The sequence below is a fragment of the Hypanus sabinus genome, chromosome 3 (assembly GCF_030144855.1).
Source record: "Hypanus sabinus isolate sHypSab1 chromosome 3, sHypSab1.hap1, whole genome shotgun sequence".
Classification (NCBI taxonomy): domain Eukaryota; kingdom Metazoa; phylum Chordata; class Chondrichthyes; order Myliobatiformes; family Dasyatidae; genus Hypanus; species Hypanus sabinus.
Genome location: NC_082708.1, coordinates 123743442 through 123771401, shown reverse-complemented (window position 1 = coordinate 123771401; position 27960 = coordinate 123743442). Strand labels below are relative to the sequence as shown.

General features: G+C 40.7%; 1 protein-coding gene across 2 annotated transcripts; it reads left to right on the top strand.

Annotated features, from left to right (window-relative positions):
- Positions 1-831: 831 nt before the first annotated feature.
- On the top strand, positions 832-27960 carry LOC132390835 (cyclin-A2-like). 2 transcript variants are annotated; one of them, XM_059963378.1, is made up of 9 exons: positions 832-936; positions 1524-1709; positions 4514-4736; positions 12555-12664; positions 13429-13652; positions 14434-14638; positions 15048-15161; positions 26093-26226; positions 27091-27960. In XM_059963378.1, the coding sequence occupies exons 1-9, from the start codon at positions 910-912 to the stop codon at positions 27149-27151; spliced, it is 1284 nt and encodes a 427-aa protein (XP_059819361.1). In that variant the 5' UTR covers positions 832-909; the 3' UTR covers positions 27152-27960. The 2 variants fall into 2 exon arrangements, with proteins under 2 accessions (XP_059819361.1, XP_059819362.1); XM_059963379.1 differs by lacking the exon at positions 832-936 and having other exon boundaries at positions 1207-1709; positions 27091-27959.

The following is a 27960-nucleotide window of genomic DNA, read 5'->3' as shown; positions in this document are numbered from 1 at the left end:
AGCTTAGAAATGCTGGCCCAGCCCTCTGATCCCATCTGTCGTACCTATCAAATAAATCCCAATTGGCCTCATTAGATCCATAATCTTCTATGCCCTTGTCTATTCAAATGTCTGTCTAGATGTCTCTTAAATGTTGTGATTCTGTCTCCACCACCTTCGGCTACTCTGTATGAAAAATCTACCCATTTGATCCCATCTAAACCACTCCTTTTCATCTTAAACCCTCCGCTCTCTTGCTTTAGACACCCACACCATGGGAAAATCCATGTTACTACCTATCCTATCCGTGCTTCTTATAATGGTGTATTAAGTCACACGTCAGCCTCCTTTGCCCCAAGAAAATCAAATCTACCTTGCACTCTCTCCAATACATTTACATCCTTCTTATGCCTGGCATTCAGAACAGGAAACAGCACTCCAGTTGCAGCCCAATGGTTTGTAAAGTTATAAACTTTTAAACAGTGTTCTAATTCCTATCTCATGACAAGTATGCCTTTACCTTCGTCTCCACCCTTTCGACCTGTTGCTATTTTCAGGGAAAAACAGACTTTTACCTCCAAGATATTTACTGTTCATGAACACTCCTGGGGCCCTATCATTCACTCTGTGCCCTGTCCCTGTTTAATTTCCCAAAACGCATCACCTTGCATTGTCGGTATTAAATGCCATCTGTCAGTGCTTTGCCTAATTCCATTTGCTCCCATTCAGTTCCAGGAACTGACAGTATTTTTAAAGCCCCAGTCCTGACGGAAGCTCTTCAGCCTGAAATGTTAAGTGTCTCTTTCCACGCATCCAGCCTGACCTATTCCAACATTTTCAATGAGTGTGTCTGTGTATGTTCACAGATTTCCGGCACCTGCGATTTAAAAAAAAAATCGGCAGCGGGAATTTATCAGCTTGAGCAATTAAATGAAGAAGGCAACCAACATTTTGACAGTGAGTGACTGAATCAGTTTCGATTCCGCACAGTTTCATTCCCAGGGCCGATGTTTCTCTCTCCAGGGTGACAGAGAGTTGACCGCGGCCCCGCCCTCCCCCTCCTGCTTTGATTGACAGGCGGCGCCGCACCAATAGCAGAAAGCAGTTCGAATCCGAACGGGGGCAAACGTCCGCGCGCCGAGCGGCGATTGGTCCATTTCAATAGTCGCGGGAGACTTGAACTGGATGGGTTACGGTTAACGCCACTGACGTATGGGAGTGCGAGGGCTCGGGCAGCGGGGCTGCTGGTTGCACAACAACTGCCCCAATCGGCCCGGGGGAGGGGGGTACGGCGGCGGCGTGGCCTTAGGGAAAGGGTGGGGGCAGCCGGGACACGAGGTACCGAGGAGGACCCCGTGCTGAGCCATCCCCGCGCCCAGCCTGGGCCGGGCTCTGTTGCCGCCAGCAACGCTCACGCTTCCGGAAGGGAAAACCGTCTGCTCTGGGACCTCCCGTTCGCCCGGCTTGATCCCACGTTTCTATGTGATCGCCCCCGCTCCCCAGTCTCTAAAGCTAATTTTAAAAATCAAAGAATGATGTTTCAGGACTCTCCGGACGATGCTGCCGGGAACCGGGAGAACGCCATGCCCCCGGGGCTAAAACGCGCGATTTGGGAGGAACCGGAGCATGAAGGCCGCGAGCGAAATGTCCGCAAAACGATGGCCGAGGGTGGCAGGAAGGTGTTCGGGGTGCTACAGAACAACCAGGCTTTGCAGCCTCACCCCAAATCTGTAAGTAGGCCATAAAGCAAGATCTCTTGCGTACCGAATGTTGCGGTTTGTGCACCGAGTTTAAAGTGTTATCCAGAGCTGGATGCTTGAAAGTCAAGGGATGCAAGAAATCAAATTAAAGCGGTGTGCTAACAACGCTCCTCAGGTCGGGCAGCATCTGTGGAAACCGATGCGTAGTTTCTCCTTCCACAAATCTGCATGGTGTATGTATAACATAAAATTAAATTAAATCGGGCTTCCGTTGTGCGATTGTTGGTTGCTTTGCTAAATTGGCGGTGTCTTCCCGACCCCGATTTATTGGGGTCGAATTAAAGATGTCTTGTTGCGACAATGAAATCGAAAGCAGTACTTGTGTTTTAAAAAAAGGAATTGGACCTCACCGCTCAATGTTCACACTGCGGAAGAGCCCTACAATCGGATGTAGTAGAAATGAATGCGAACTTGCGTCTACCCCTTTAATATTTCCGCTTGGAAGTTATTACCGAGTGGAGGTTGCTGTGATCTATTGGCACAAAATGTGAATTTGTGGATTAAAATTGGGTTGTTTGTCACTGCCACAGCGAAGGGCATGTAAACTTTAACGTACACCAGTTTAGGAAAACTAGCATTTTATTGTGTCGCTTGGGTAATATTTTACAAGGATAATCTCTTTTCACAAAATGTAAATGAAGCGTTCTGACCTTTTGTGTATATGGGGTGGGCGACTCGTAAATTTGAATTCGTGGTCGCTGTTGTAAAGCATACATGATTTTGGTTGGTCGTTAATAGCGAACGTTTTCTGTGGGTTATTGTGGGGCTTTTGTCATCAAGACAGTAATTAGAATTCGTGAGAGTTAGCATACAGTTTGCCAATTTAACAGTTGTATTAAATGTAGCAGATTTCCAGGCTTGGAAATTTCAAACAATAAATTGTAAAGTTTGAGCCAATTCACTTGTGCCTACCTGTTTTCCCTCAATAAATTAGATCCGAAGCCCATAAATTAGAATAAATTGTCCTATTACATTGATTCAGAATTTTGGAAACTTAATTACTAAGTGCTGAGTACTTTTGCACTGGTCTGTTGAAAGTGGTGTCTTGCTTGTGTAGACATTAGCCCTCAATGCAGAACGTTCGTTAACATTTGGTGAGGTGGCGAGTATGAGTTGTGTCGGTTTCCAGTGGTGGTCTAAGTATATTAAGTCGAAACAGGAGTAGGCCATTTGACCTCTGACTCCGCTCTACTATTCGTAATCTTGGCTGATGCTCTCCATTTTCCTTCACCCTCCGCAGATTCATCAATGTCCTTAATATCCAGAGATTTGACTGTTTTGGATAATCTTGATAACTGAGCTTACACAGACAGCTCTTTGGGTTCAGTATTTTCATGATTGAGCACTGGAAGAAATTCCTGCTCCGACACTGAGAATGCATTCCTTATTTCTAGGCTCTCCAGCCAAGGAAAATAACCAACTCAGTATTCCTAGTTTTTTTTTATTGTCCTGCTGAGACTTGCAAGAATTCTATAAGCTTCAATGAGATCCCTTCTCATTCTAAACTCAAGAGAATGCAATCCCAGTTTAATTGTACACTAAATCAGGAATCAGTCAAGTGAATGCTCTCTCCATTCCCTTTACCTTTACTAAGGTAAAGATATCAAGGCTATACGCAAAATTCCGTGCAGAATGGCTTAATTCTGCTCCTGTGTCTATGGTCTTATAATTTCAAGTAGTCCTTGAATTCTTGCAGTAAGATGGCTTTACAAAATGATTACTGGAGTAATAAGCGCCAAGAGATTTATCTTTCTGATTACTTGCTATGTCAGCTTTCAATGGCTTGTATGTAAGGGCAGTGAGGCTCCTGGAGCATTACTTCCAAGTTTGTCAGAATTTCAGAAAATCTTTGCATCAAGGTGAATAACGTAACATTTCTCGCATGTTCTTGGCACTGAGGTTGTTTCCCCTTGAAGTCTCTTCAACCTGAGAAAAATTAGTTTATTCTCATTCCTTGCTTTCTGTTAACTTTCAGTGTAATCCTTCATATTACGCCAGTTTCACGTACCTGGTTTGGACAGCTAAGTGACCCAGATAGAATCCTAGCCTTGTGTGCTACTGTATACTATTTGCATGTTATGTTCTTTCTGTGTTGTGTTTTCCCCTAGATTCATAGGATTCTTCCATTATCTCAAAGGCATGCAGATTGTGGGTTAGTTGGCCTCTTTACATTGCCTCATGTAGATTGGTGGCAGGAGAATTGGAGGGGCTTTGATTGAGATAAAGAATGAAAGAATGTTAGAGCAAAATGAAGTGTGGGATTCTGGGGGAAAGAAATATGACTAGGATTGCTTTGAGCCAGGAGAAAGCTATTCCTGATGTAAGGAAATCTGTAACACCTAAAAACTATTTTGAAAATCTAAAAGCTGCCACAAACACTGGCTTCTTCCTTTTATCAAATCTATTTGATACATCCCAAAATGTGATCCAATAGATTAATCAAACAGTCTCCACTGACTTTACTCAAACTTGTTAGTCCTTCATAGATAATTGAACTTGTAAATTTCCCTAATCTGTTAGGCAAACAAGTTGGTGGTACTGCTCTTTTTGATTACAAATCATATACTTCCCCAAATTATTCTCTTGGAATATATTCTAAAGTTACGGACTAAGGAAAATATTTTAAAATAATGAATTTGATACGATCTAGTTCAAAAGATGGCAGTACCCCTTATGTCCTTGATTAAATTGGCCAGTGTAAAGATGGTTGCTCTAGTCCTAGTAATACAAAAGTTCTTTCTATATTCTGATTTCTTTTTGCATCTAACCTGCAGGTTTCAACATCAGGATTTTGCTGCGGCAAAGAAAATTCTGGCCCACTACTCACTGGAAAAGCACCAACCAAACCAGCTTTCACTATCCATGTGGATGAACCCAATGACGTCGCACTTCAAAGTGCGAGCAGTACTGCAAGTTTGGTGCTAACTTCAACTGTGCTCTCTTTGGAAAGTTACCGGCCATTGTCTTCCATTAAGTCCATCACAGATGTTAGCTTTGGTAAGTTTTGTTCCTTTTTAGCTTATTTTTGCAGTTGGCATTTTAAATTTCATATTACTTTGCATCTGTTTTGAGTTGCCACTGTTTAGTGCTGTGTGTTTACAGCATTAGTTTGTGGAGCAAGGGTAACTAATGGATGAATGTTGTTAATGTTCTTTTCAACCTGAAGCACCAGCTTTGGAGCCTTCCCTTTGGAGATCTACCTCACTTTTAAATGACAAATTAAGCTTTTTCTGTTTTCTTATAGTCATAGAGCTTTGCAACACAGATGTAGGCTCTTCATCCCAATGAGTCCACGTTGACCACAGTGCCCACCTGGGTAGCCCTAATTTCCTGAGTTCAGCCCATATACCCAAAGCCCTGCATCTCAATGTGCTTATGTGTTTCATAAATGACACTAATCTAGCTGATTCAACCACGACAGCTTGGTCCATATATTGACCACCCTCTACGTGGAAAATGTTGCCAGTCAAATCCCTTTTTAGTCTTTCCCCTCTCCCAAAATCTGTGCCTCCACTCTTGGGCTTCAAGTCTTCAGGAAAAGACATCATCTACCTTATTGATGTCTTAACATTGAGAGGGATAAATAAGGATATTTCTCATTCTTATACCTTACAAGGAATAAGTACCTAGCCTGGCCTTCCTTTCCTTGTAACCCAGGGCCTCCAATACAGGGCAATCAAATCTGTACGCAGTACTTTTGAGTGCAGCCTCTCCAGCATCTTGTGCAACTGCAACATAACATCCCAATCCTGTACTCATTACCGAGTGAAGAAGGCAGCATGCTAATCACCTTTCTCACTACCCTGTCTCCCTGTGACGCCTCTTTCAATAAGCTATGTGTTTGTCTCCATTACACTTGCTAGGACCCTACCATTTACAGTATACAGTAAGTCCCATGCTAGTTTGACTTTCCAAAATTAATCATGTCACACTCCCATATTGAAATCCATTTGCCACTTCTCAGCCTACTCGCCGAATTCATAAAAATCTGCAATGGTCTTCACTAGAATGTCATCACTTCCTTAATTTTTCTCATCTGCATACTTGATGATCAGACTTTTTCTTTTCATATCCAATCAATTATGTAAATAACGAATAACAAAGTTCCCAACACTGATACCCGTGGCACAACATTAGCACCGACCTCTTTTCTGAGAAATGACCTTCAACCACCACTGTCTGCTTCCTATCTCCAATCCAATTTTGAATTCATCTAACAAGCTCTCCCTGGATTCCATTGGACCTAACCTTTCAGACCAGCCTACTGTGTGGGATCTTGTCGAAAGCCTTGCGGAGGTCTTAATAGACAGCATCCACTGCCCTACCCTCATCTTATATTTTTGGTATTTTTTATATATATATTGTCCTGTCCCTCAGCATTCACTCCACTAGCCTCGCCACTACTTGCGTCAGTGTGATTGGCCTGTGGATCTCTAGCTTGTTCTTTGTGGATGTTGTCTGCATGGATTTTGGAAAGGCTTTTGACAAAGTCCCTCGTAGGAGGCTAACCCAGAAGATTAAAATGCATGGTGTCTGCAGTGAATCAGCTGTATTCAGAACTGACCTGTGCAAAGCAGACAGAGGGTAGTGGTTGAAGGGGCTTGTTTGAGCTGGAAGATTGTAATTATTGGTGTTCTGTAGGATCTTTGCTGGAATAGATGTACGGGTTAGTAAATTTGCTTATGACACCAAAATTGGTGGAGTTGATGACAAAGAATATAGCACGATATAGATCAGTTGCAAATATTGTCTTAGTAATGGCAGTTGAAGTTTAACCCAGATAAGTGTGATTTGCTGCACCTTTGTAGGGCAAATGCAAGGAGACAGTACACTGTTAAGGGCAAGATCCTTAACAGTGTTGCTAAGCAGAGAGATCTTGGGATCCAAGTTTATAGCTCTTTGAAAGTGGCTACACAGGTCGATAAGGTGGATAAGAAGGCTTACGGTATGTTGTAACGAGGCATTGAGTTCAAAAGTCAGGAGGTTATTTTGTAACTTTATAAAACTTTTGTTTGGCTAGATTTGGAGTATTGCATACAGTTCTGGTTGTCCCACAATAGGATGGATTTTGAGGCTTTTGAGAGTGTGCAGAAAAGGTTTCCCAGAATGCTACTTGGGTTGCTTTTTCTGGAATGTTGGAGGCTGAGAGGAGATTTGATGGAGGCTTACAAGATTAAGAGGCATAGATATTCTCTGTCCACTGTTTCCCTGGATTGAAATGTCTAATACTCTAGGGCATACATTGAAGATGAGAGGGATTAGGTTCAATGGGGATGTGAAGGGTAAGCTATTTTAGTCAGTCTAGTATGGCAGTAGAGGCAAATACTTAAGAGGCTTTTAAGAGGCATTTGGAGAGGCACATGAATGTAAGGAAGATGGAGGGATATGGACATAGTGTAGGTAGGAGGGATTAGTATTTGGGTGCTTTTGATTTGCTTTTTAGGTGGTTCAGCACAATGTTGTGGGCCAAATGGCCTGTTCATGTTCTAAGCAATGGAATATCTCTTCAAGGGCCTCCAGTTTCTTCTCTAGCCTTCCACAAAGTCCAAGGATGCTCTCTGTCGGGCCCTGCAAATTTATCCATCATAATGCACTGTGAGGCTGCAGATACCTCCTCCCTGCTAATATGAAAGTACTCCAAAATATCTCAATTTGTTTCCCTTGAACTTTGAGCAACTATGATTTTCTCCTCAGTAAGCACAAGAAAAATGTCTGCTAAAAATCCCACCCACTTCTTGCTTAAGACGTAGGTGTCCTGTTAATCTCTCGGGGACCTACTCCTAGCTGTTCTTTTTAATATATCTGTATAACCTCTTGGGCTTTTCGTTAACCTTGCCTGCTAGATCCATCTTGTAACTTCTTTGCCCTCTGACTTCCTGCTTCAAGTTCAAGTTTGTTGACTGTCATCTGACTGTACATGTACACAACCAAAGGAAACTGCATTCCTCTAAAACTTTTAAGGATATTCTTAACCTTTTCATAGTCACCAAGGGATTCATTTGTTTCTGACCTCCTAAATGTGTACTTCATTCCTTGACCAGAGCCTCAATATCTTGTCCATCAAAGTTCTCTAAAATTGCCCTGTTAACCCTTCACTCTAACAGGAACATGTTGCTCCTGAATTCTTGATCTCATTCTTAAGTGTCCCACTGATTGTTTTTATCTTTACCTCTAACAGGTTCATTCAATTTGCCTCTGCTGGGTCCTCCAAAATTAACCCTGCTCCAGTTTGGAACCCTAACCTGTGAAACTGGCCTATTGCCTTTCATCATTATATTAAAACTAATGGAATTGGTATCACAAAAGCCAACGTGCTCCCTGACTGACACTTCAGTCGCTTGCATGCCTTGATCCCTAAGAGGGTTCCAGTATTATAACTTCTTGAGTTAGGGCCTTCTATGTGTAGACCTAAGAAACAGTCTGCATGGTCTAGTCAATAATGGGGAAAATAAAAATCTCCCACTAACACAACCTATTATTTTAAACTCTGGCCATTTTCTCTACAAACCTGTTCCACTGACTATTGTGATTATCTATAATAATACAATCCCACTAGAGTGACTCTCTCTTTTCTGTTACTAAGTTCTACCTACTTTGCCTCTGGGCAATTCCCTCGAGTGTCATCTCAAAGCACTGCTATTATCAAAAGGTTACTTCTCCTTGCTACTTGTATTTCTGTTAACGGTAGCATCTGTATGCTCAAATATTGAGCTACCAGTCCTTAGCTGTGTTTGTATAACATCCGTCTTTGGAGTCAATCCCCAGTCTGTCTTGCCTGTTAAGACTGATTTATACTTGTGCGTCGCATCAACATCATAGGTACTGTGTACCCTACGCTGTAGGGTGACACGCACATCCCCAAAAGGGTAACTCGCGCATCGCGGCGACACAGACCGCAACAACTGTGATTGGTCTGCTTGGTAGCATCGCATTTCCTCCTACACATTTGCGGTCGCTTCTTCTCTGCCACGTCTGTACACCAATGCGAAATAGGTGAACCAAATTGTCAAAGCTGACATGTGAAAATGTTTGAAATGCATTTCCTTGTCCATGTCTCTCATGAAGAAACTCAACACAGTAGCATAGAAACCCCACTGCCAACTAGCGTTTGGCGCACACCAACGCATGCTCGCTACAGCATAGAGTGACGCAGAAGTGAAAATCAGGGCTACAGTGTAGCCTGTATGCACAACTATAAATCAGCTTACCTTGTGCGTTAAGTGAATGCACTTCAAGTGAGAATTCCTTTCTCTGTGATTTCTGTGCCTCTGGCTATCCTGACTTCTAAACTTGCTCTCATTGGTTAGTGTTTTATCCTGTGATTTGCTCCTGCTAAGAGTCTCTTACCCTGGCAATCCAGTTAAACCTTCCTGTGTAGCATAAACAGATATCCCTGCAAAGTTTCTCTCTGGTTCAAGTGCAACCTGTACCTCTTATATAAGTCACCTCTTCATCCTTTCCTATTGGCATCATTCTTAATGTCTAATGTCTTTTAAAAAAAAACTTGGCCCCGATATCTCCTCTGTACCTACTTCCAAGCACCTTAAAACTGTGCCCTCTTGTGTTAGCCATTTCAGCCCTTGGAAAAAGCCTCTGACTATCCACACAATCAACGCCTCTCATCTTATACACCTCTATCAGGTCACTGCTCATCCTCCGCCACTCCAAGGAGAAAAGGCTGAGTTCACTCAACCTATTCTTATAAGGCATGCTCCCCAATCCAGGCAACATCCTTGTAAATCTCCTCTGCACCCTTTCTATGGTTTCCACATCCTTTCTCTAGTGAGGTGACCAGAAATGAGCACAATACTCCAACTGTGGTCTGACCAGGGCCCTATAAAGCTGTAACATCACCATATAGCTGTAACAATACATACATTCTGCTATCATATTTGACCTACCAAAATGAACCACCTCACGCTTATCTGGGTTGAACTCCTTCTGCCACTTCTCAGCCCAGTCTTGTATCCTGTCGATGTCCTGCTGTAACCTCTGACAACGCTCCACACTATTCACACACCCCCAACCTTTGTGTCATCAACAAATTTACTAACCCATCTCTCCACTTCCTCGTCCAGGTCACTTATAAAAATCATGAAGAGATGGGGTCCCAGAACAGATCCCTGAAGCACACCGCTGGTCACCAACCTCCATGCAGAAAATGATTCGTCTACAACCACTCTTTGCCTTCTGTGGGCAAGTCAATTCTGGATCCACAAGGCAATGTCCCCTTGAATCCCATGCCTCCTTACTTTCTCAATAAGCCTTCCATGGGGTACCTTATCAAATGCCTTGCTGAAATCCATAGGCACTACATCTAGTACTCTACCTTCATCAATGTGTTTAGTCACATCCTCAAAAATTTCAACCAGGCTCGTAATGCATGACCTGCCTGTGACAACGCCATGCTGACTATTCCTAATCCTATTCTCCAAATGTTCATTAAATCCTGTCTCAGAATCTTTTCCAGCAACTTAACAACCACTGAAGTAAGACGCACTGGTCTATAATTTCCCTGGTGTATCTCTACGTATCTCTACTCCCTTTCTTGAGTAAGGGAGCAACATCTACAACCCTCTGGAAACTCCCCCATCCTCATTGATGATACAAAGATCATTGCCAGAGGCTCAGCAATCTCCTCCCTTGCCTCCCACAGTAGCCTGGGGTACATCTCATCCAGTCCCAGAGACTTATCCAACTTGATGCTTTCCTCCAGCACATCCTCTTTCTTAATGTCTATTTGCTCAACCTTTTCAATCTGCTGTAAGTCATCCCTACAATTGCCAGGATCCTTTTCCATAGTGAATACTGAAGCAAAGTATTCATTAAGTACCTCTGCTGTTTCCTACGGTTCCATACACATTTTTTTTACTATCACACTTGATTGGTCCTATTCTCTCATGTGTTATCCTCTTACTCTTCACATACTTTGCTTACCTTTTACTTGGTGCTAACCTGTCTTTTCTTTCCAAGCTTGATTTTTGAATTTCAACACAACCTTGGCCAGAGGTACAATGAGAGGTTCAGAAATGGTCCTTTCTACATTTTTGATCTGTGCTACTTTCTGATACCTGTTGTTTCATTTGTGCTAATCATGGGAGGTCACCTGGATATTCATTTTCCATATCACTGCCAAGCCTTTCTTTATCTTTTGATTCTTTTTCCGTTTAAGCATTCTGATCTCTTGTATGATGACTACTTAAATCATTGGATCATGTTTGGCTTGTTTGTCTTTTATTGTGATAAATGTATTTGGGAGCAGTACTAAATCATTTCTTCCTACAAATCTGTTCTATCATTCAACACAATTAGAATATGGAATATTACAACACAGTACAGGCCCTTCGGTCCATGATGTTGTACCAGCCTTTTAATCTTCTTTAAAATCAATCTAACTCTTCCCTCCAGCATAGTCTTCATTTCTCTATCATCTATGTGCCCCATCGATAAGTTTCTTAATGCTCATAATGTGTCTGCCTCTACTAACACCCTCAGCAGTGCATTCCATGCACCCCCCCATATTATTAAAACAATACATATTCTGACACCCCTTCTTCTCCCCCCCCCCAATATTTTCCTCCAGTATGTTGAAGTTTTGCCCCTATCTATTAGCCATTTTTCCCTGAGGAAAAAAATCACTTGATCTGTGACTCTTGTAGTCTTGTACACCTCTATCAAGTCACCTCTCATCCTCCATTGCTCCAAAGAGAAAAGCCCTAGCTCACTAATCCTATCCTCATAAGACATGTTCTCTAATCCAGGTAGCATCCTGGTGAATTTATTCTGCACCTCTCTAAAGCTTCCACATCGTTCCTATAATGTGGTGGCCAAGACTGGACACAGTATTGCAAGTGTGGTCTAACTAGGGTATTGTAGACTGTTGCCTCATGGCTCTTAAACTGAATGCCCCTACTAATGAAGGCCAACGCACCTTAACTTGGTGTGGCAACTTTGAGGGATCTATGGACAGGGACTTGAAGATCCCTCTGTTCCTCCATACTGCTAAAGATCCTTCCATTAACTCTGTATTCTGCCTTCAAATTTGGCCTCCCTAAGTGAATCACTTCACACTTTTCTGGGTAGAACTCCATCTGCTGCTTCTCAGTCAACCTCCGCATCCTGTAATTGTCGCATTGTAACCTATGACAACCTTCTACACTGGCTACACCTCCAAGTATTATGCCACTGTAAACTTACTAACCCATCCTTCCACTTCATCTAAGTCATTGATACAAACTGCATAGCAGGGGCTGGTTCTCTGACATGTTCCTACTCTATTTATGCTTTCCATCTTAAGTATAAAGATTTATCTTCCGCAGACTTCTGGAATTAATTTTCTTGCCCCAGATTCTAGGCTGTGATCCCTGGTTCCAGAATACCTCAACAGGGAAACATCTCTGCATTTCAGCCTGTTGAGTCCTGCAACTTTTCTCCTGAGTACTATACCAGTCAACCCAATCCTCCATCATGATAGTACCCATTCTTACCAACCCCATCCAATTCCTGGAATTTAACTGGTAGAGTTTTTTGCACTTGCTCTAATCTAACCTTTATTTTAAAGACCAAAACTATTCTTATCTATTCTAGCAGTTACTTCGAAAAAAAAAGTTCAAGTTTGTTGAGCATTTTGGTCTTGCAAGTCCACCGACTTTGTCTATTCCAATTGATACTTTCCAACTGTTCAGTTTTCACCTCGGCAGAATTCAGAGATTTGTTCCATGGCTACTGGCTTGTTAATTCACTGAACTAAAATGGATGTAATGTTGTCCTTACTGGTAACTTAATCAAATTTACTGTGACTTTCTTTGCATCTAGAGTCTCCAATGGATATGTCAATATCTTCATGTGGTGAAGCAAAACAAGTAAATGCTAATGAATTATCTGAATATGCAGATGATATACATAAATACCTAAGAGAAATGGAGGTAAGAACTTAGTATAGTTGGTCCATTCCATTTATCTTCATCCCTGATACTTGCAAAGACGTAATCAATCATAATTACGTAACTATATTGTTTATTTTTATTATTAATACTTAACACAAGCATCTTGGTTTTCCATGTGAAGTTTTGTTGTATGGATAATTCAAATATGGAGGGATTTCTGTCGAGTAGGAATCAGTTTTCTGACAGAAGTCTGGTTTATTTCTTCAAACTTGGATACACTGAGTCAATGTTAAATATTTGTCAATAGAACTGATAATCTAATCAAAATAAGGTTTGGGACCTTATTTATGTAATTTTTAAATCACTTTGCCTCTTAAGTAGTTATTAAAACATTTTAATGCTTCTGCAGTGGTTTGCATTGCATAGCCTTGCATTTTTTGGTAAAGTTTTGACTTTTCCTACAGCAAGTTGCTATTACTTTTGTATAGTAGTGTGTCTTTGGGTAGCAGGCTTCTTACCAAGTACATGCTGAATAAATGAAATCACGTAAACATTTTTTCATGGGCTGTGGGTGAGGCAGTGAAGGTTATCATTTATCACTTGTATGAATGTAATTATCTAAAAGGAATGTATATCAACATTTAACTGCTCTGTCATATCATGCAGTTTTATCACCTACTTTTATTAGTCCAGTGAATTTTCTAGATGTGTAGGAGATTTTTGAGTATGAATAGAAAGCCTGAGCCATGGGCTTGATAAAGTCAGACTTGTGCAAAAATCTAATATTTTTCCCCACCTCTTAGTTGAAATGCAGACCCAAAGTTGGCTACATGAAGAAACAACCAGATATAACTAACAGTATGAGAGCTATTCTTGTTGACTGGTTGGTTGAAGTTGGAGAAGAATACAAATTGCAGAATGAAACACTGTATTTAGCTGTAAACTACATCGACAGATTTTTGTCATCTATGTCAGTCCTTAGAGGAAAACTCCAGCTTGTCGGAACAGCTGCCATGCTGTTGGCTTCGTAAGTATGAATTTAATTTCTAGTTTAGTCGATCTGGTGCACTAAATTCTTTTGTCTTGAACTAAAGGAAGGGCCAACAGGACCTGGAAAACCCAGTGACATAATACACAGGCATATAAATACTAGGCATATTCATCCCCTGTATTATGTGAGTATAAACTGTAGCAATTTATTAAGCTGGTATAATATTGAATATATGAAAGTGTGAATCACCTTCTGTTAAACGTGGAGAGAATATATTCTCTATTTGGAAAAATAACTAAGGAAATTATCTTAAGACATGCTTGTTAATTTAAAAATGGAGCATGAATAATAGTGAGTGAATATGTAGCTTAAGAAGTATTCACATGTTGAGGCCATTTCTGAGGTGGCATGGAACTAAATGGTCAAGGCAGATTGCTTGCAGTTAAAGCTGTAAGAGTTGCATGCAGGAAAGCAAAAGCGTATGGGAGTTTAAGAATGATCATTAATGTTCTTCTGGCAGGGTGTGAGGGGGAGAAGAGAATAGAGATGGGTGGATATAAGAATGAAAAAGGATCTAGTGCTTTCCTGGCATTGTGATGAATAAGCTTTTCTCGGTCTTCCATCTCTACTGGAATTTGATTCAGAACAGTAGGTACACAATGCTGAATAGATATCTATTTAATGGGGATGACATTCTTTATCGCTGTGCATTTAGTCTTAATGGGAGAGTTTAAAGTTTGCAGATAGTACAAAGCTTTGCAGTAGGTCATTGATTTGAAAAGGAAAAGATATGCTTATTCATTTTCACTTTCTACAGAAAATTTGAAGAAATATATCCACCTGAAGTTGCTGAATTTGTTTACATAACTGATGACACCTACACAAAGAAACAAGTTCTACGGATGGAACATCTCATTCTTAAAGTTTTATCATTTGACTTGGCAGCACCAACAATAAACCAATTCCTTGTTCAATATGTTGGCCGTGAGAAGGCCAGCAGTAGAGTTGAGAGTCTCTGTATGGTGAGTACTGTTTGTATTCAAGTTGTATCAGAATCTGATTTTAATTATTTTTGCAAGCCACGCCATTTTGGGTTTGGAGTGGCACAGACCATTTAATCTCAAGGACGTAGAGTGCTGAAAGTCCTGTAAAGAGTGGATTGCTGAAAGGTTACTGTAAACATTAGCATGCTGCATTCATTCTCACAAGAGCTTAGTTATTTAGTACTGAGTTGAAGAGCAATTTCTTTATTTGACAGCAAATTTTTAGTATTTCTTAACTTCAGATTCAATACAAGTCTTGATGTAAGGGAGATTGGGCAGTACTGAGTGTTGATATAAAGGATTGAATGTGATCTTGCAGAATGCTAAGTGGGCTGAGTAGTTGCTGTTTCTGTCCTGTACACTCTTTAACCAGAACCTCTCTTGGCAGTACCTTGGAGAACTAAGCTTGATCGATTCGGAACCATTTCTGAAATATCCACCTTCTGTCCTTGCTGCATCAGCCTTTTGTTTGGCAAACTATACGATATCACAGGCTGGCTGGGTGAGTCATAAATGGTTATTTTGAATTCTGAATGCATTTATAAAGAAGATCTCAATTTGCTGTTGAGGAATTGTCCTTTTTTTAGTATATTTTCAACAAATACCTGCCATAATCCATGTGTATTTTAATTGGTTTAACACATTTTCGATTACTATTGAGCCTTATTCTTTTTTTTTTGTTTTCTATCCAATTCTACTTTATGTTGCATTTACTCTTTCAATAGCATCCTTTGAGTTTTACATTGGCTTACCCCCAAACTGACAAAGTCAGGAAGTATTGCCCGTGTTTCAGTATTATTCATTGCTTCAGGTTCACTTGCATTCTGTATCTGGCTTGATACTAACCTTTCTGTGCAAATAATAATGTTCTTGTCACTTTTAATATTGTTAAAGTACTTATTGCTTCATTCATGTTGTTACCCCAATTTTGCATTTTTAATATAAAAAGTGACTTCTATATTGCACAGGAGAAGCTTCAGTCAAAATAAAATATGCAATAATACAGCGACTTTTCTATGTAGAATTGTTTGGGTTTTCTATCTCTGGAATGGTGCTTGAACTTGCCTTGTGCTAGTGTCAGTTCAGGTCAGCAATCCAACTGCTCTGTATTTTACAAAATCTCTTGTCCCTCAGCCATCTTCTTCGGCTAATGTTGAAATTGAAGTTGAGTTTATTGTGATATGGACAAAACAGGTATGCACAAGTACAGCGAAAAGCTTACTTGTAAATGTGTCATGGGTACATAGCATTGAATATTTGACATTCACAAGAAACAAAATCATTAAGCAAAAACTGTATGTGAATTTTACAAAAAAATCTGAGGATTACCATCTCCCTCTTTTTGACGGACTATATACAGTAATTCTAGCCTGTTATCAACTGACTTACTCATGAGACATAGCTTTAATTTTAAATTTGTTTTATAAAGTCTTTTGATCTTGCATCCGTTTCATCCTTTTTAACATTTGAGTACCACATTGAATATCACTTTTCATGAAAGTGGTGTTAACATTTCAAGTCTGCCTTCACGCTTAAACCATATATTGAATTCTTAATCATCCATGGTGTGCAACTGAACTTTAACTCTACTTTGGTCTGGCTAAAGCCTTATTGCTTGTCATTATGCTCTGCAGCTCTTGACATAAAACTTCACTGAATGGTGATGTAGTCTTTTAGCATTTTGTAAGACGCATGCTCTCTCACGCTTCTGATGTTTAAATGATTCCACAGAGCCATTGAGTTTATCAGCTAAAATCGGTAACTTCACATTTTCTGACACTGAATCAACTTAAATCAGTTGTCCATTCAACCTTTTTTATCCATGCTATACCTCCAACTTGAATATTGTCTGTAAGCTTAATACACTATCTGTACCCTAAATCATTAATACAGAACATAAGCTAAAGCAATTTCGGAATAACTCGGCTGCCCAATTACAATCACTGAGAAACTATCCTTAACATTTAAGTAGTTAGAGGAAGAAAAGTTTTAATCCAAGTGTCCAATGCTCCTTGACATCTTCTCAGTTTTATCATTCTAAAAGCTCTACATTTGGAGCATACAGGCTTTCTTCCCATTATCGTTCTCTTGCCTTTCCCAGACGGTCTTTTTATAGTCACTATAGCATGAAAGGTTCACAACTTTGTGAAGGCTCTGTAGAGCATTCCAGTCAATTCCATTTCCCCTGCTATATCCTTATTTTCCTTCACGTTTATTTCCTTGAACTGACCCAATTTGAATCCGTTTGATCTAACTTTCACCACTCTTGCAGGCAAAGTTGCAAGACTTTATTCCTCAGAGCTGCTGCAGTACTGCTGTTGTGTCCCCAGTCTTCAATCCCTTCCTTCCCTCACCCAAAGAAAAGCTGATGGGTCAAGCTTTGTAATTTCTGCAAACCAGTCATAATCTACAGTACATCTAATTTCTTTTAAAACATCTTGCATTCTCTTTGTTCCCCACTAGAGGGGGTTAACCCTTAACTTCTCCATGCTAATTATAACACTACTCTGCACTTTTCCAGGATCCCTTTGGATATATAGTGACCAGAAATGATCATGCTGTTCCTGGTTTTCCATACCAAAGGCTTATAAATGTTCAGCATAATCTCTCTGCTTTTGCTTGTGCTGCTAATGAAACTTGGAATCCCATTTGTTTCGCAAACAAGTTTTCAGCATCCTGCTGTCTTTGAATCTCTAGGACCTTTCATCTTGTACTACTTGTACAAGATCGTTCAATTCATTCTGAATTTCCCACCCATTTACCTACTGCCAAATGCTTTTCTTGTTATTTTCTCCTTGCTGATTTGCATCTATCTTTCGTCTACAGGTATCTGTTAGCTTGTTTATCATGTGTTGCATCATCTTTTCTGTATGCTATATCTCCTCACCTTTTGGAGTATGACTTTCTTTTGTTCTATTTCAATATTCAAGTCTAGGTAAATGGGTGACTGTCAGGAGAGGAAAGGGAAATGGACATCCAGTGCAAAGTGGCTATTCCACTTGTTGAGCACCTTTTCGTTATCCCTTCTTGCAAACAGCAGTTAACTCAGTGGATCAATCATAAGTACATTTATGTTACTTGTGGCAGGAGAAGACTAGCATTGCACAAGAGCTGGTGACAGCTTCGAAAAGAAATTTGAAAACAGTAAGCGTGGTCACGCCTTTATACACATGTACAGCTACTGTTTGTCAGTTCATGCACAGGGTGAACTCTGTTCGTCTGCATTCTGCTGGTCTGCAGTTTTCTCAAGGACTCTGGTTTCATCAGCATAATGTTGCATAAACATTACAACACAGGTGTCATTTTGTTACTGCAGGTAAAGTACTTTTCCACACCCTCAATAAGTATATCGTTTTTGATACTGTTGAGGAGAATGACCTACTGATGGTAGATATCCACAATGTCTGGGTCTGTGGCACTGGATCTGAAGGAAAGCGGGGGTAGAAGAAGACTGCATTAGTGATGGGAGGGTTCTGTAGTTAGAGGAGAAAACACTAGATGCGATAGAGACATCCAGATGGTATGATGCCTCACAGGTGCCAGGGTCAGGTCCACAACATTCTTAAAGATGAGCAGCCAGAAGTCTTGGTACATGTTGGCACCAGTGACAGGAGGAAAAACAAGGAGATCTTGAAGAGAGAATTTAGGGAGCTAGGTAGAAAACCGGAAAGCAGGACCTCCAATCTCTGGATTGCTGTCTGTGCCACATGCCAGTGAGTAAGAATTGAATGATGTGGCGGGTGAATGCATGGCTGAGAAACTGTGGCGGGGAGAAGGGTTTCAGATCTCTATTATTATGACCTGTACAAAAGGGACAAGTTACACCTGAACCCAAGGGGGACCAGTAACCTTGCAGACAGGTTTGCAAGAGGTGTTTGGAAGGGTTTAAACCTGGGTTTCTTAATCTTTTTTTATGCTATGCTCCGCTACCACTAATTGAAGTTCTGAGGGCCCAGGTTGGGAATCCCTGGTTTAAAATAATTTGGCAGGAGTATGGGAACCAGGGTGTTAGGGCTTTTGGTTTACATGCAGAGGTGAGTTGTAGTGAAACCGTCAGGAAGGACAAGCAGGGGAACATAATCAAAAGGCGTGATGGATACAGGACTGAAGGTGCTATATTTGAATGCATGCAGTATACAGAATAAGGTAGATGATCATATAGCACAGTCAAAGGGCAATGTTATAATAGTCATGGGGGATTTCAATATGCATGTAGATTGGGAAAATCAGGTTGGTGCTGCATCTCAAGAGAATTTGTAGAATGCCTACAAGATGGCTTTTTAGAGCGGTTTGTGGTTGACCCCACTAGCTCTTCCGGATTGGGCATTGTGTAATGAACCAGGTTTGGTGAGGGAGCTTAAGGAGGCAGTGATCTTAATCTGATAGAATTCACCTTGCAATTTGATAGGGAGAAACTAAAGACAGATGTATCAGTATTACAGTGGAGTAAAGAGGATTAGAGGCATGAGAGATGATCTAGCCTAAGTTGATTGGAAGAGAACAGTAACAGCAATGATGGCAGTGCAGCAATTGTTGGAATTTCTGGGAGCAATTTGGAAGGCAGTATTTATATACTGTGAATCACACACGATAAATAAAGTAGTATTCTTAAAGGCAAGATGACACAACCATGGCTGACAAGGAAGTCAAAGCCAACATAAAAGCAGAGGGCATATAATAGAGCAAAAATTTGTGGGGAGTTAGAGGATTGGGAAACCTTAAATCCAACAGATGGCAACTCGTATGAGGATGGCTGTTGATTCTGGGACTGTACTCTGGAATTTAGAAGAATTGAGGGGGGAATCCCATTGAAACCTATCGAATGTTAGTATCAAATAATAGTGGGAAGAATGGACATGTTGTCATTTCTGATTTTTAGTAGCTCAGTACCTTGGGATAATAGGCATTATGGCTAATTAGACTGGCAGTCACTCCTGAGTCTCTTTACTAGAGACTCCGGTCTGAGGTAGAAATCTGAGTGTACTGCTGCTGTGCTCGGTCTGCAAAGATTTTTTTAATTCTTAAGCACAAGGTTCATAGATTAGGAGAACATTAACATTGTAGGGATATCTGCGAAAGGGATGGGATTAAACAACATGAGTTTAATGAGAGGAGGGTTGTGTAGGAGTTGGGGGGGGTAATGGCTGTCTTAGAACTTCATAGTGTAAAGACTGAGGGATTACTTTGAGGAATGGGCTATGGCTACTGTGGCTCCCCACAATGATGCGCGCTAAAGAAAACTAATCAAGCAGATATCTGTTCAGTTCCTTGGATTAGAGGTGGCAAAGGAGGGTCTTGGCTGTGAGCTGCTAACCCCATCGATCCAGTGACGTATCCAAATTTTATTGCCCTACTGAACTGATTTACTAAAAGTAAAGAAAACAAATAACAATAATTTGGTTTGCACTCAAGTTTTCTACTGAAATTGGGTTCAGTTTTTGGCTATCCACTTCCAATAAGTGAACAGGTACAGATTTTCCCTCGCCATCCAAAGGTAAAGCGTTCCTATGAAACGGTTCGTAAGCCGGAATGTCATAAAGTGAAGAAGCAATTACCATTTATTTATATGGAAAAAAACTTGTGAGCGTTCGCAGACCCAAAAAATAACCTACCAAATCATGCCAAATAACACATAAAACCTAAAATAACAGTGACATACAGTAAAAGCAGGAATAATATGATTAAAAACACAGCCTATATAAAGCAGAAATACTATTCTGCAATCATTGCAGCACTGTCCACTGTAAAAATCTCAAGCAAACGCTCTTGGCAGAAACACCCAGCGCAAGCACTCTCTCCAGTAGCCTTTAAGCTATGAAGCTGCCAAATCAAACCAAATAACACAAAATGCACAGCCTATATAAAGTAGAAATAATGTATGTACAGTGTAGTTTCACTTGCTGGAATCGGGAAGACAGTGAGCACACTGATGATGGTGTGTTAGGCCAAGTCGTCAGAGGTTGGGGTGGTGGGAGGTAGAGGAGGCTGGGGTGTCATCTCATCATCGTCTGTTTCCATCAGGGCAGGCAGGATATCTTCTATGCCTGCCTCGATGTCGAGGTTCGTCATCTGCTGTGGCTCATGTGGAAGGCTTGAAAAATGACAGTATGCTTGACTGCTCAGCCTTGCACATTTTTCTATCATACAGTTCTTTGTAAGCACTCAAACCATCCTGCAAATATGCCCTAAACCTACTTACCCTTTCAAAATTGAAGTCGTACTTTTCTGCAATCATTGCAGCATTGTGATAGCAGCGAAAATCTCTCACAGTTGCTTCACGTTTAGTTCCTGGACGACTTCACTTTCGGTCTGTTTGCTACTGCATTCAGTTTCGATTGTTTTCCTTTCCTCTTCCCATTGCATCAGCTCTCCATCTATCAGTTCTTGGTCATGGGATGCCAAAACCTCGTCAACATCATCTTCATCAACTTCCACAAGCCAAACTCACTTTGTCCTTCGTTCACCACGATCGAAACACCTAATTATGTCTAGTTTTATGCAAAGTGTAACACCCTTACGAGCTCTTTTGGGCTTTTCTGATATCTTAGAACTCATCTTGCTAATGGATGCACAAAATAAATAAACATAAAGCACAGATGCTCACAGGTACGTGTTTAAGCAATGCCGGCTAGAATGCAGTTCCAGGGGAGGAGCTTGGCTGCTCGGGGCCCGTGCTACCTTTTTCATAACAGTAAAACACCTGTTCACTAAAACAGCTAATTAATGTAGGTCTTTCCTAACAGTGAGGTGTCGTAAAACAAATGTTCAAAAAACAGGGGACACCTGTGTGTTTACTTTTTGGGGTCTGGGTTTTTCTAGCAAAATGATTTTCATTGTCCTTGTGTTGAGTCTGCTTGAGGCTCATCTGAAAGTATTCCCATAAAGCTATTGGTAAGGAGTTCTTGGTGCTTGATCATTAACGGTGATTCAGTTGGGGATGGTGTGTGTTTGAAGGGATCTATACAGTTCCTGGGTACTGACATTCTTAATAGAGATTATGACCTTGTGAGCAGTTTTTGGAGAGACTTGGCACCTAACTGCAGTGTATTTTGAGTATGCACACTGAAAGTTGGTAGATGGAGTACCATCTGATTCTTCTGCTCCCTCCCCACCATCCTCAACACGGATACCCATCGGAGCTATGTACTGAGCCTGTTGCTGTACACACTGCTCCCATGTGACAGCACAGTCAAGGACCCGAGAAGTCATGTTGTCAGATTTGTTGATGACATGATGGTGGGGCTCACCACCAACAAGCTGACCTACAGAAGAGGTGGAGGAATTCAAGGACTGGTGCCAGGCCAATGCCCTCTTCCTTCAATGCCAACATGACGAAAGACTTCTGGGGGGGGCTTGTGGCACTTGCGCCCCACAACCCCTTTACATTAGTGGCACAGCAGTGCTAACTACAAATAGTTTCAGGCTCTAGGGAGTGCGCACACAACCTCTTGTAGTCTATGAATACATCATGCACAATCAACAAAGGCAATCAGTGCCTCTACTTTGAGGGGGCTGAAGAGAGTTGGATGCTCACATTATTCTACAGTAGAGAGCATCAGAATATGTTGTCAGTAGTAGGAGGCTGTATAGCACCCATGCCAGGGCCACTGGATTCAAAAATAGTTACTTTCCAAGCAGCAAGTCTGATCAACACCTCCACCACTACTTTTCTTACTTCCTGTCAGTCGCTTTATGTAGACCCTAGTGTCACTTTATGGACATTTCAATCAATCTATTTATATCAGCTATTTTCTATATTTATATTCATTGGATCTAAAATAAGTTATTTTGCTCCTTTACACTCATGCACAGGAAGTGACATTAAACAATTTTGAAACCCGTTTGGTTTGCAAATTGGAAATGCAGACACTCAGCAATATATTTATAATTTTTTTAAAAAGGCCAACCAGGAGCAATGCATAGTTAAACTGGAGGGGTTTAACTTGATCATTCTGATTCGGTACAAAATTAAATGATATTTATGCAGCATCATTCCCACATGGCAGAAGATGCCTGCCATAATGGAGGGTCCAATCGCTCTGGGATTGTACTACAGGGCCTCCAATAGGCACCAGGATATTGAAGTACAGATATGCAGACTGATTAAGGAAAGGTGTAAAAGCAATACAGTTGTCATGCTGTCTTCAAATTCCCCAATATAAGCTGGGATCTGCTTGGTGCAAGTGGACTAGATGGGGCAGTATTTGTTAGGTGGATCCAGGAGGGCTGCTTAAACAAGTGGATAATCCAGTAAGAGGAGTGGCTGTACTGGATCTGGTGCTGAGTATTGAACCTGGCCAGGTGACTAACTTTTCTGGGTGAGCAGTTAGAGAACAGTGACCACACAGCACCTTAAGTTTAAAGATGGTTATAGATGAAGGTAAGTATGGACCTTGCTGGAGAGTATTAAACTGAAGCAGAGCAAATTACAAGAGTGTTAGCCAGGTACTAAGAAAAGTCGATTGGGAACAGCTGTTTGGGGGCAAGTCCACATCCAACATATTTAAAGACCAATTGTACAGCATACAGGACAGGTATGTTCCAGTTAGAAGGAAGGACAGATAGCAAAGATGTTGAGGGAGGTACTGAATTTGGTCAAGAAGAAAAAGGTGAAGTATATAAAGCTTTGGCAGCTAGAATCGAACGGAGGCCTTGGGAAAGAAGCTAGAGAAGAATTCGAAGGGCATTAGGAAAGCCAGGAGAGGCCATGAAAAGTGCTTGGCTAGTAGGATTAAAGAGAATGCCAACCCATTCTTTACATCAGGACGAAGAGGCTAACTAGGGAGAGGGTAGGGCCACTCAAAGGGAAGAACCATTGCTTGATGCAGAGGATGTGGGTGAGGTCCTTTAATGAGTACTTTATATTAGTATTTAACAAGAACGACATGGAAGATGGGGAGATCAGTGCTGAGGCTATTAATGTGCTAGTGCATTTTGAAGTAAAGGCAGAGGTAGTGTTGGGTCTCTTAAGAGCATTAAGTTGAACAAGTCCCCAGGAACTTGAGGGAGGCAAGTGAATAGATTGCTGGGACCTTGACCAATATCTTTATGTCCTCCGTAGCCACAGACCAGGTCCCGGAGCGCTGGTGAGTAGCTAATATTCCATTATTCAAGAAAGAAATCGGTGACAATCCTGGAAGCTAGGCTGTTGAGTCTCATGTCAGTGGTAGTGAAGCTACTGGAGAGAATTCTTAAGGAACATGTCTTAAATTAGGAAGAACCAGCATTGCTTTGAGCAGGGCAACTTGTGTCTCACTAGATTGCGTTTTTTGATGGTGTGAAGTGGGTAATTGATGAAGGTAAGCTGTAGCTGTTGTCTACATGGATTTTAGTGAGGTGTTTGATTAGGTCCCACAGGGGAGGCTTATCCAGAAGATTAAGATGCACAGGTTCAATGGTGAATTGGCCTTTTGGATTCAGAACTGGCTTACCCATAGAAGACAAGAGAGTGGTGTCCCGAAGAGACTCATTTGAGCTGGTCTTTAGTGGTGTTCTGCAGGGATCTGTACTGGGACCTCTGCTGTTCATGATGACTAGGAGGAGCATGTAGATGGGTGAGTTAGTAAGTTTGCAGATGATACAAAGACTGATGGTATTGTGGATAGCACAGAAGACTGGCAAAGAATACAGTGGGATATAGATCTGTTGCAGAAATGGCAGGTGGAGTTTAAGCTGGCCAAATATGAAGTGTTGCACCTTGGTAGGTCAAATGTAAGTGCAAAACCCTTAACAGAGTTGATGAGCAGAGTGAATCTCGGAGTCCTGAAGTTAACTACACGGGTCAGTAGGTGGTTAAAAAGGCATATGTATGCTTGCCTTTTTCAGTATAGGCATTGATCCCCTTATGGGCAGAAGGGTATATTAATATGAAGATGATAATCTACATCCTATTGCAGAATCATAAACTGGGGAAAATCCTGGCAAATGAAGTTTAAAGTGCTTAAGTGTAGAGTTGAGCACTAAGGAATCAAAAAGCAGACTTTTGTCCTGCAAATGAGTGAAGTTCAGTGGGATTTAGATGTTCTAGTGCAAGAATCACAATTAGCAGGCAGTTCAAACAAATTGAAAAGGCAAATGGCATGTTTGTCTTTATTGCAAAGCTGATTCTAATTTAAAAATATGAAAGTTTTTGTTTTTTTTAAAAAAAGATGCAAGATCCTGGAGGTGGGAGAAGATTTAAAAACAAATTGACATAGAATTGAGAGTTGAGGAACTGGCACAAAAGATTTGAGGCCAGCATAGATTAATGACATGCAGGCAGGTTTAGGTGGCCCAGTGATCTTTTGCTCCTGTTTTGTTTTAGAGCTGCGCTTATCCAGCAAGCAGACTGTATTCCATCCTAACTTGTATCTTGCAGATGGTAGAGAGGTACTGGGGTGTCAGTAGCTCAGTTGCTTGCTGCAGGACACCCCATCTCTGAACTTTATAGTGCTGTTCTCACCCAGCAGGAGGTTCCTGTGACCCCCCCCCCCCCCCCACAGTAATCACCATCCATATGTACAAGATGCCCTTGAGTTGGGTGTTTAACCTGAGTTGGGGAGTGGGTGGGCTGCAGTGCGATCAGTGGTATGATGAAAGTGGTTGAAGGCTGTATCTTGTTGGGGATATCAATCTACTCTTGCTTTTCTTTTGTGTTAACTTCTGCTTCTTCTCTTCCTCCCCCCACCCAACCAAATGTATTTTGCTTTCTTCTGGCCTGGAGTTCACCTATTCAACTACCATGCATCATTTGCCTTTTTTTTTGAATCTTTGGATTCTGGCTTTTGTTTCCCCTACTTTTCGCTCAGTGATTGATATGGTGGTGTTTGCTGCTCTGCATTTGCAAATGCAGTGTACTGACCAGTTTAAGAGTAGCTTGGTGCCAGCAGTTCTCTAGGGAGCCTCCAGCTGCAGTCAGCACCATTTGCCCCATTGTTTTATGGTATAAATGCAAGTTATATGTTAAGGTAATTCCTTCTCCAACCCAGCCATCAAGTAAGACAAAAAGCAGCAAAATTATCACCTCTTGTTTTGCAAGTCTTGCTACTTTTATTGGATGCTCAACTGTGAACAACTTTGAATATATCAGGTTGGGTATTAAAATATCCCTTTTCTCAGGTGTAGCATGAACCTGAACTGAGATTTGAGAAACGATCTATTGATTAAACCAGATTTTCAATTGTTCTGCCATTTGATTGCATTTCATGTTTCTGATCACTGTTTTCTGTTGTCCTCCATACCAGTTTGAAGATTTTTTTTCTTGTGTCTAGGAATAGTCGGTAGCTTCTTTGGCCCTTCAGCCTTTTAGTCCTTGATTCAGAAGGAATACTAAAATGTTATAGCTAAACTGCTGGCTTTTTCTTTAGATGTGTTATTCATTTGCCCTTTTAATTTGGTATGTATGTCTTTCTTTAGAAGTTTTTTTTTAATTAACTTGACACATTTTCTTTACAGCCTAGGTCATTGGCTCAGTTAACTGGGTATGTCTTGGATACCTTAAAGCCATGTGTGACAGACCTTTATCAAAACTACCTCAAAGCACCAGAACATGCACAGCAAGCAGTAAGAGAGAAATACAAGAGCTCTAAGTGAGTATAGTGTGAACTGCCTAATTTGTTGTCAAAGCAAAAGATTGAGATGATTAGGACTTCAGTTTTTGTTTAGCTTGTCTTGTTACACCTATAGGATTAATATAAAAAAGACTGGTAATTGCAAATGTAGTGCCATATGTGGAGTCACAAAGCTGATAAGTACCGCACTGAATAGAAACTGAAGCATAATGACTACTGGAAGAATTGAATTCTTGTGTTCCATGTTTAAATTACATGGCAATTTTGTGTTTTAAAGACATAAATGAGATTTGGCGCAATGTTGAAGTCTGTTTGGGCAGTAAATCAAACAGAATAAATAGACTGTAAATTAGTTTATCTAATTTGTAAGCTGTTGAACCTCCCTTCAAAGTATCATTCATTTCATTACAGCGGAATACTTCAAGCACAGTTTAAGGAAGTAATTTGGGTTGATGTTCTTTGACCTAGCCACTAGTTGGCTGTCAATGCACCTGAATATTTCTCACGAGTGAAATGAGTGTAGGATCAGGATCAGTCAGCTGGGTTTTGTAATATTTGCTCTTTGGTCATCTAACCTCCTTAGATTATTAGATCACTGGAAGAGGTTTAGAAGCTTTTACAACTGGGGGGAAGGGTGGGAATTAAAATCTGTCAAAATTGTGTATTGCTTCTAGTTTGTGAATGGTGTAAATGTGAATAATGTAGTGTATTGAATAAGTATTTAAATGCCATTTAGTTACAGCAGGAACTGTGTGTGTCCTTTACTCTATTTATGACATTGCTAGTGTGCTTTGGGTTTCGAATTCAGCATTTCATTACTTAAAAGCTAAGCTTAAGAAATACCATGCCTCTCACTTTTATTTGTTCTTCTTTCTCTTACAGGTATCACTCTGTGTCAGTCATTGATCCTCCACTAACTTTGAACCTGCTATTTTCACAGTGATGCATCATTGTTGCCTAGTGTTTATATTGCATACATTTGTAAAATCTGGAGACCGTTTTGTACAGCACAGTATCTTTAAGGACAAATGTGGGATTTCAACTTGCCACTACATCTTTTAGCACTGGATAACTGCAATCTACACCATTAGTAATTTTTGATGACTTGTGTATGCTTTAAGCATTGTTTTATACTTGTATATTTTACGAATTATGAACTTATGTGCAATCCCATTGTGTACATCTTTTATATTTGGAGCTAAAATAACCAAACCAGATTAGCAAATAGGGCAAGCAGTTTTTCTTGATTCGCAGGAACTATGTGCATTCAACTTTTTATGGTGTATTAGGTATTTTGAAACAATGGCATCTTAGATTTTTAATAATCTTGACTGGTTTTGTTTAACTAATAGGGGAATTAAACGTGTTAAGAGACCTGACTAAGGCCAGAATGACCCAGTACATCTATTTTAGTATGGGAAAGGCTCATGAATAAGTTATAGTAACTTGAAAAAACAAAGGCCTGTTGTAATATGATCAATATTATGTCAAAATTGTATCTTCACTAGTTAAACCAAGTATCAACAAGCTCTAGTTGAGGATTAGCTACTTAGTGCTAATGATTCCATTTCCTGCTACTATCATGTGGGATAAAAGTTCTTGAAGTGCCGCTATATGTGAATATTTTGTAATTCATAAGAATATTAAATCTAATTGTCTAGAACAGAATGCTGCCTTCATCAGTAATTTGACTTTCAGAATACTGCCTTGTATGTGATTAGCATTCTAGTATTTTATTTTATTCTCTTCTGA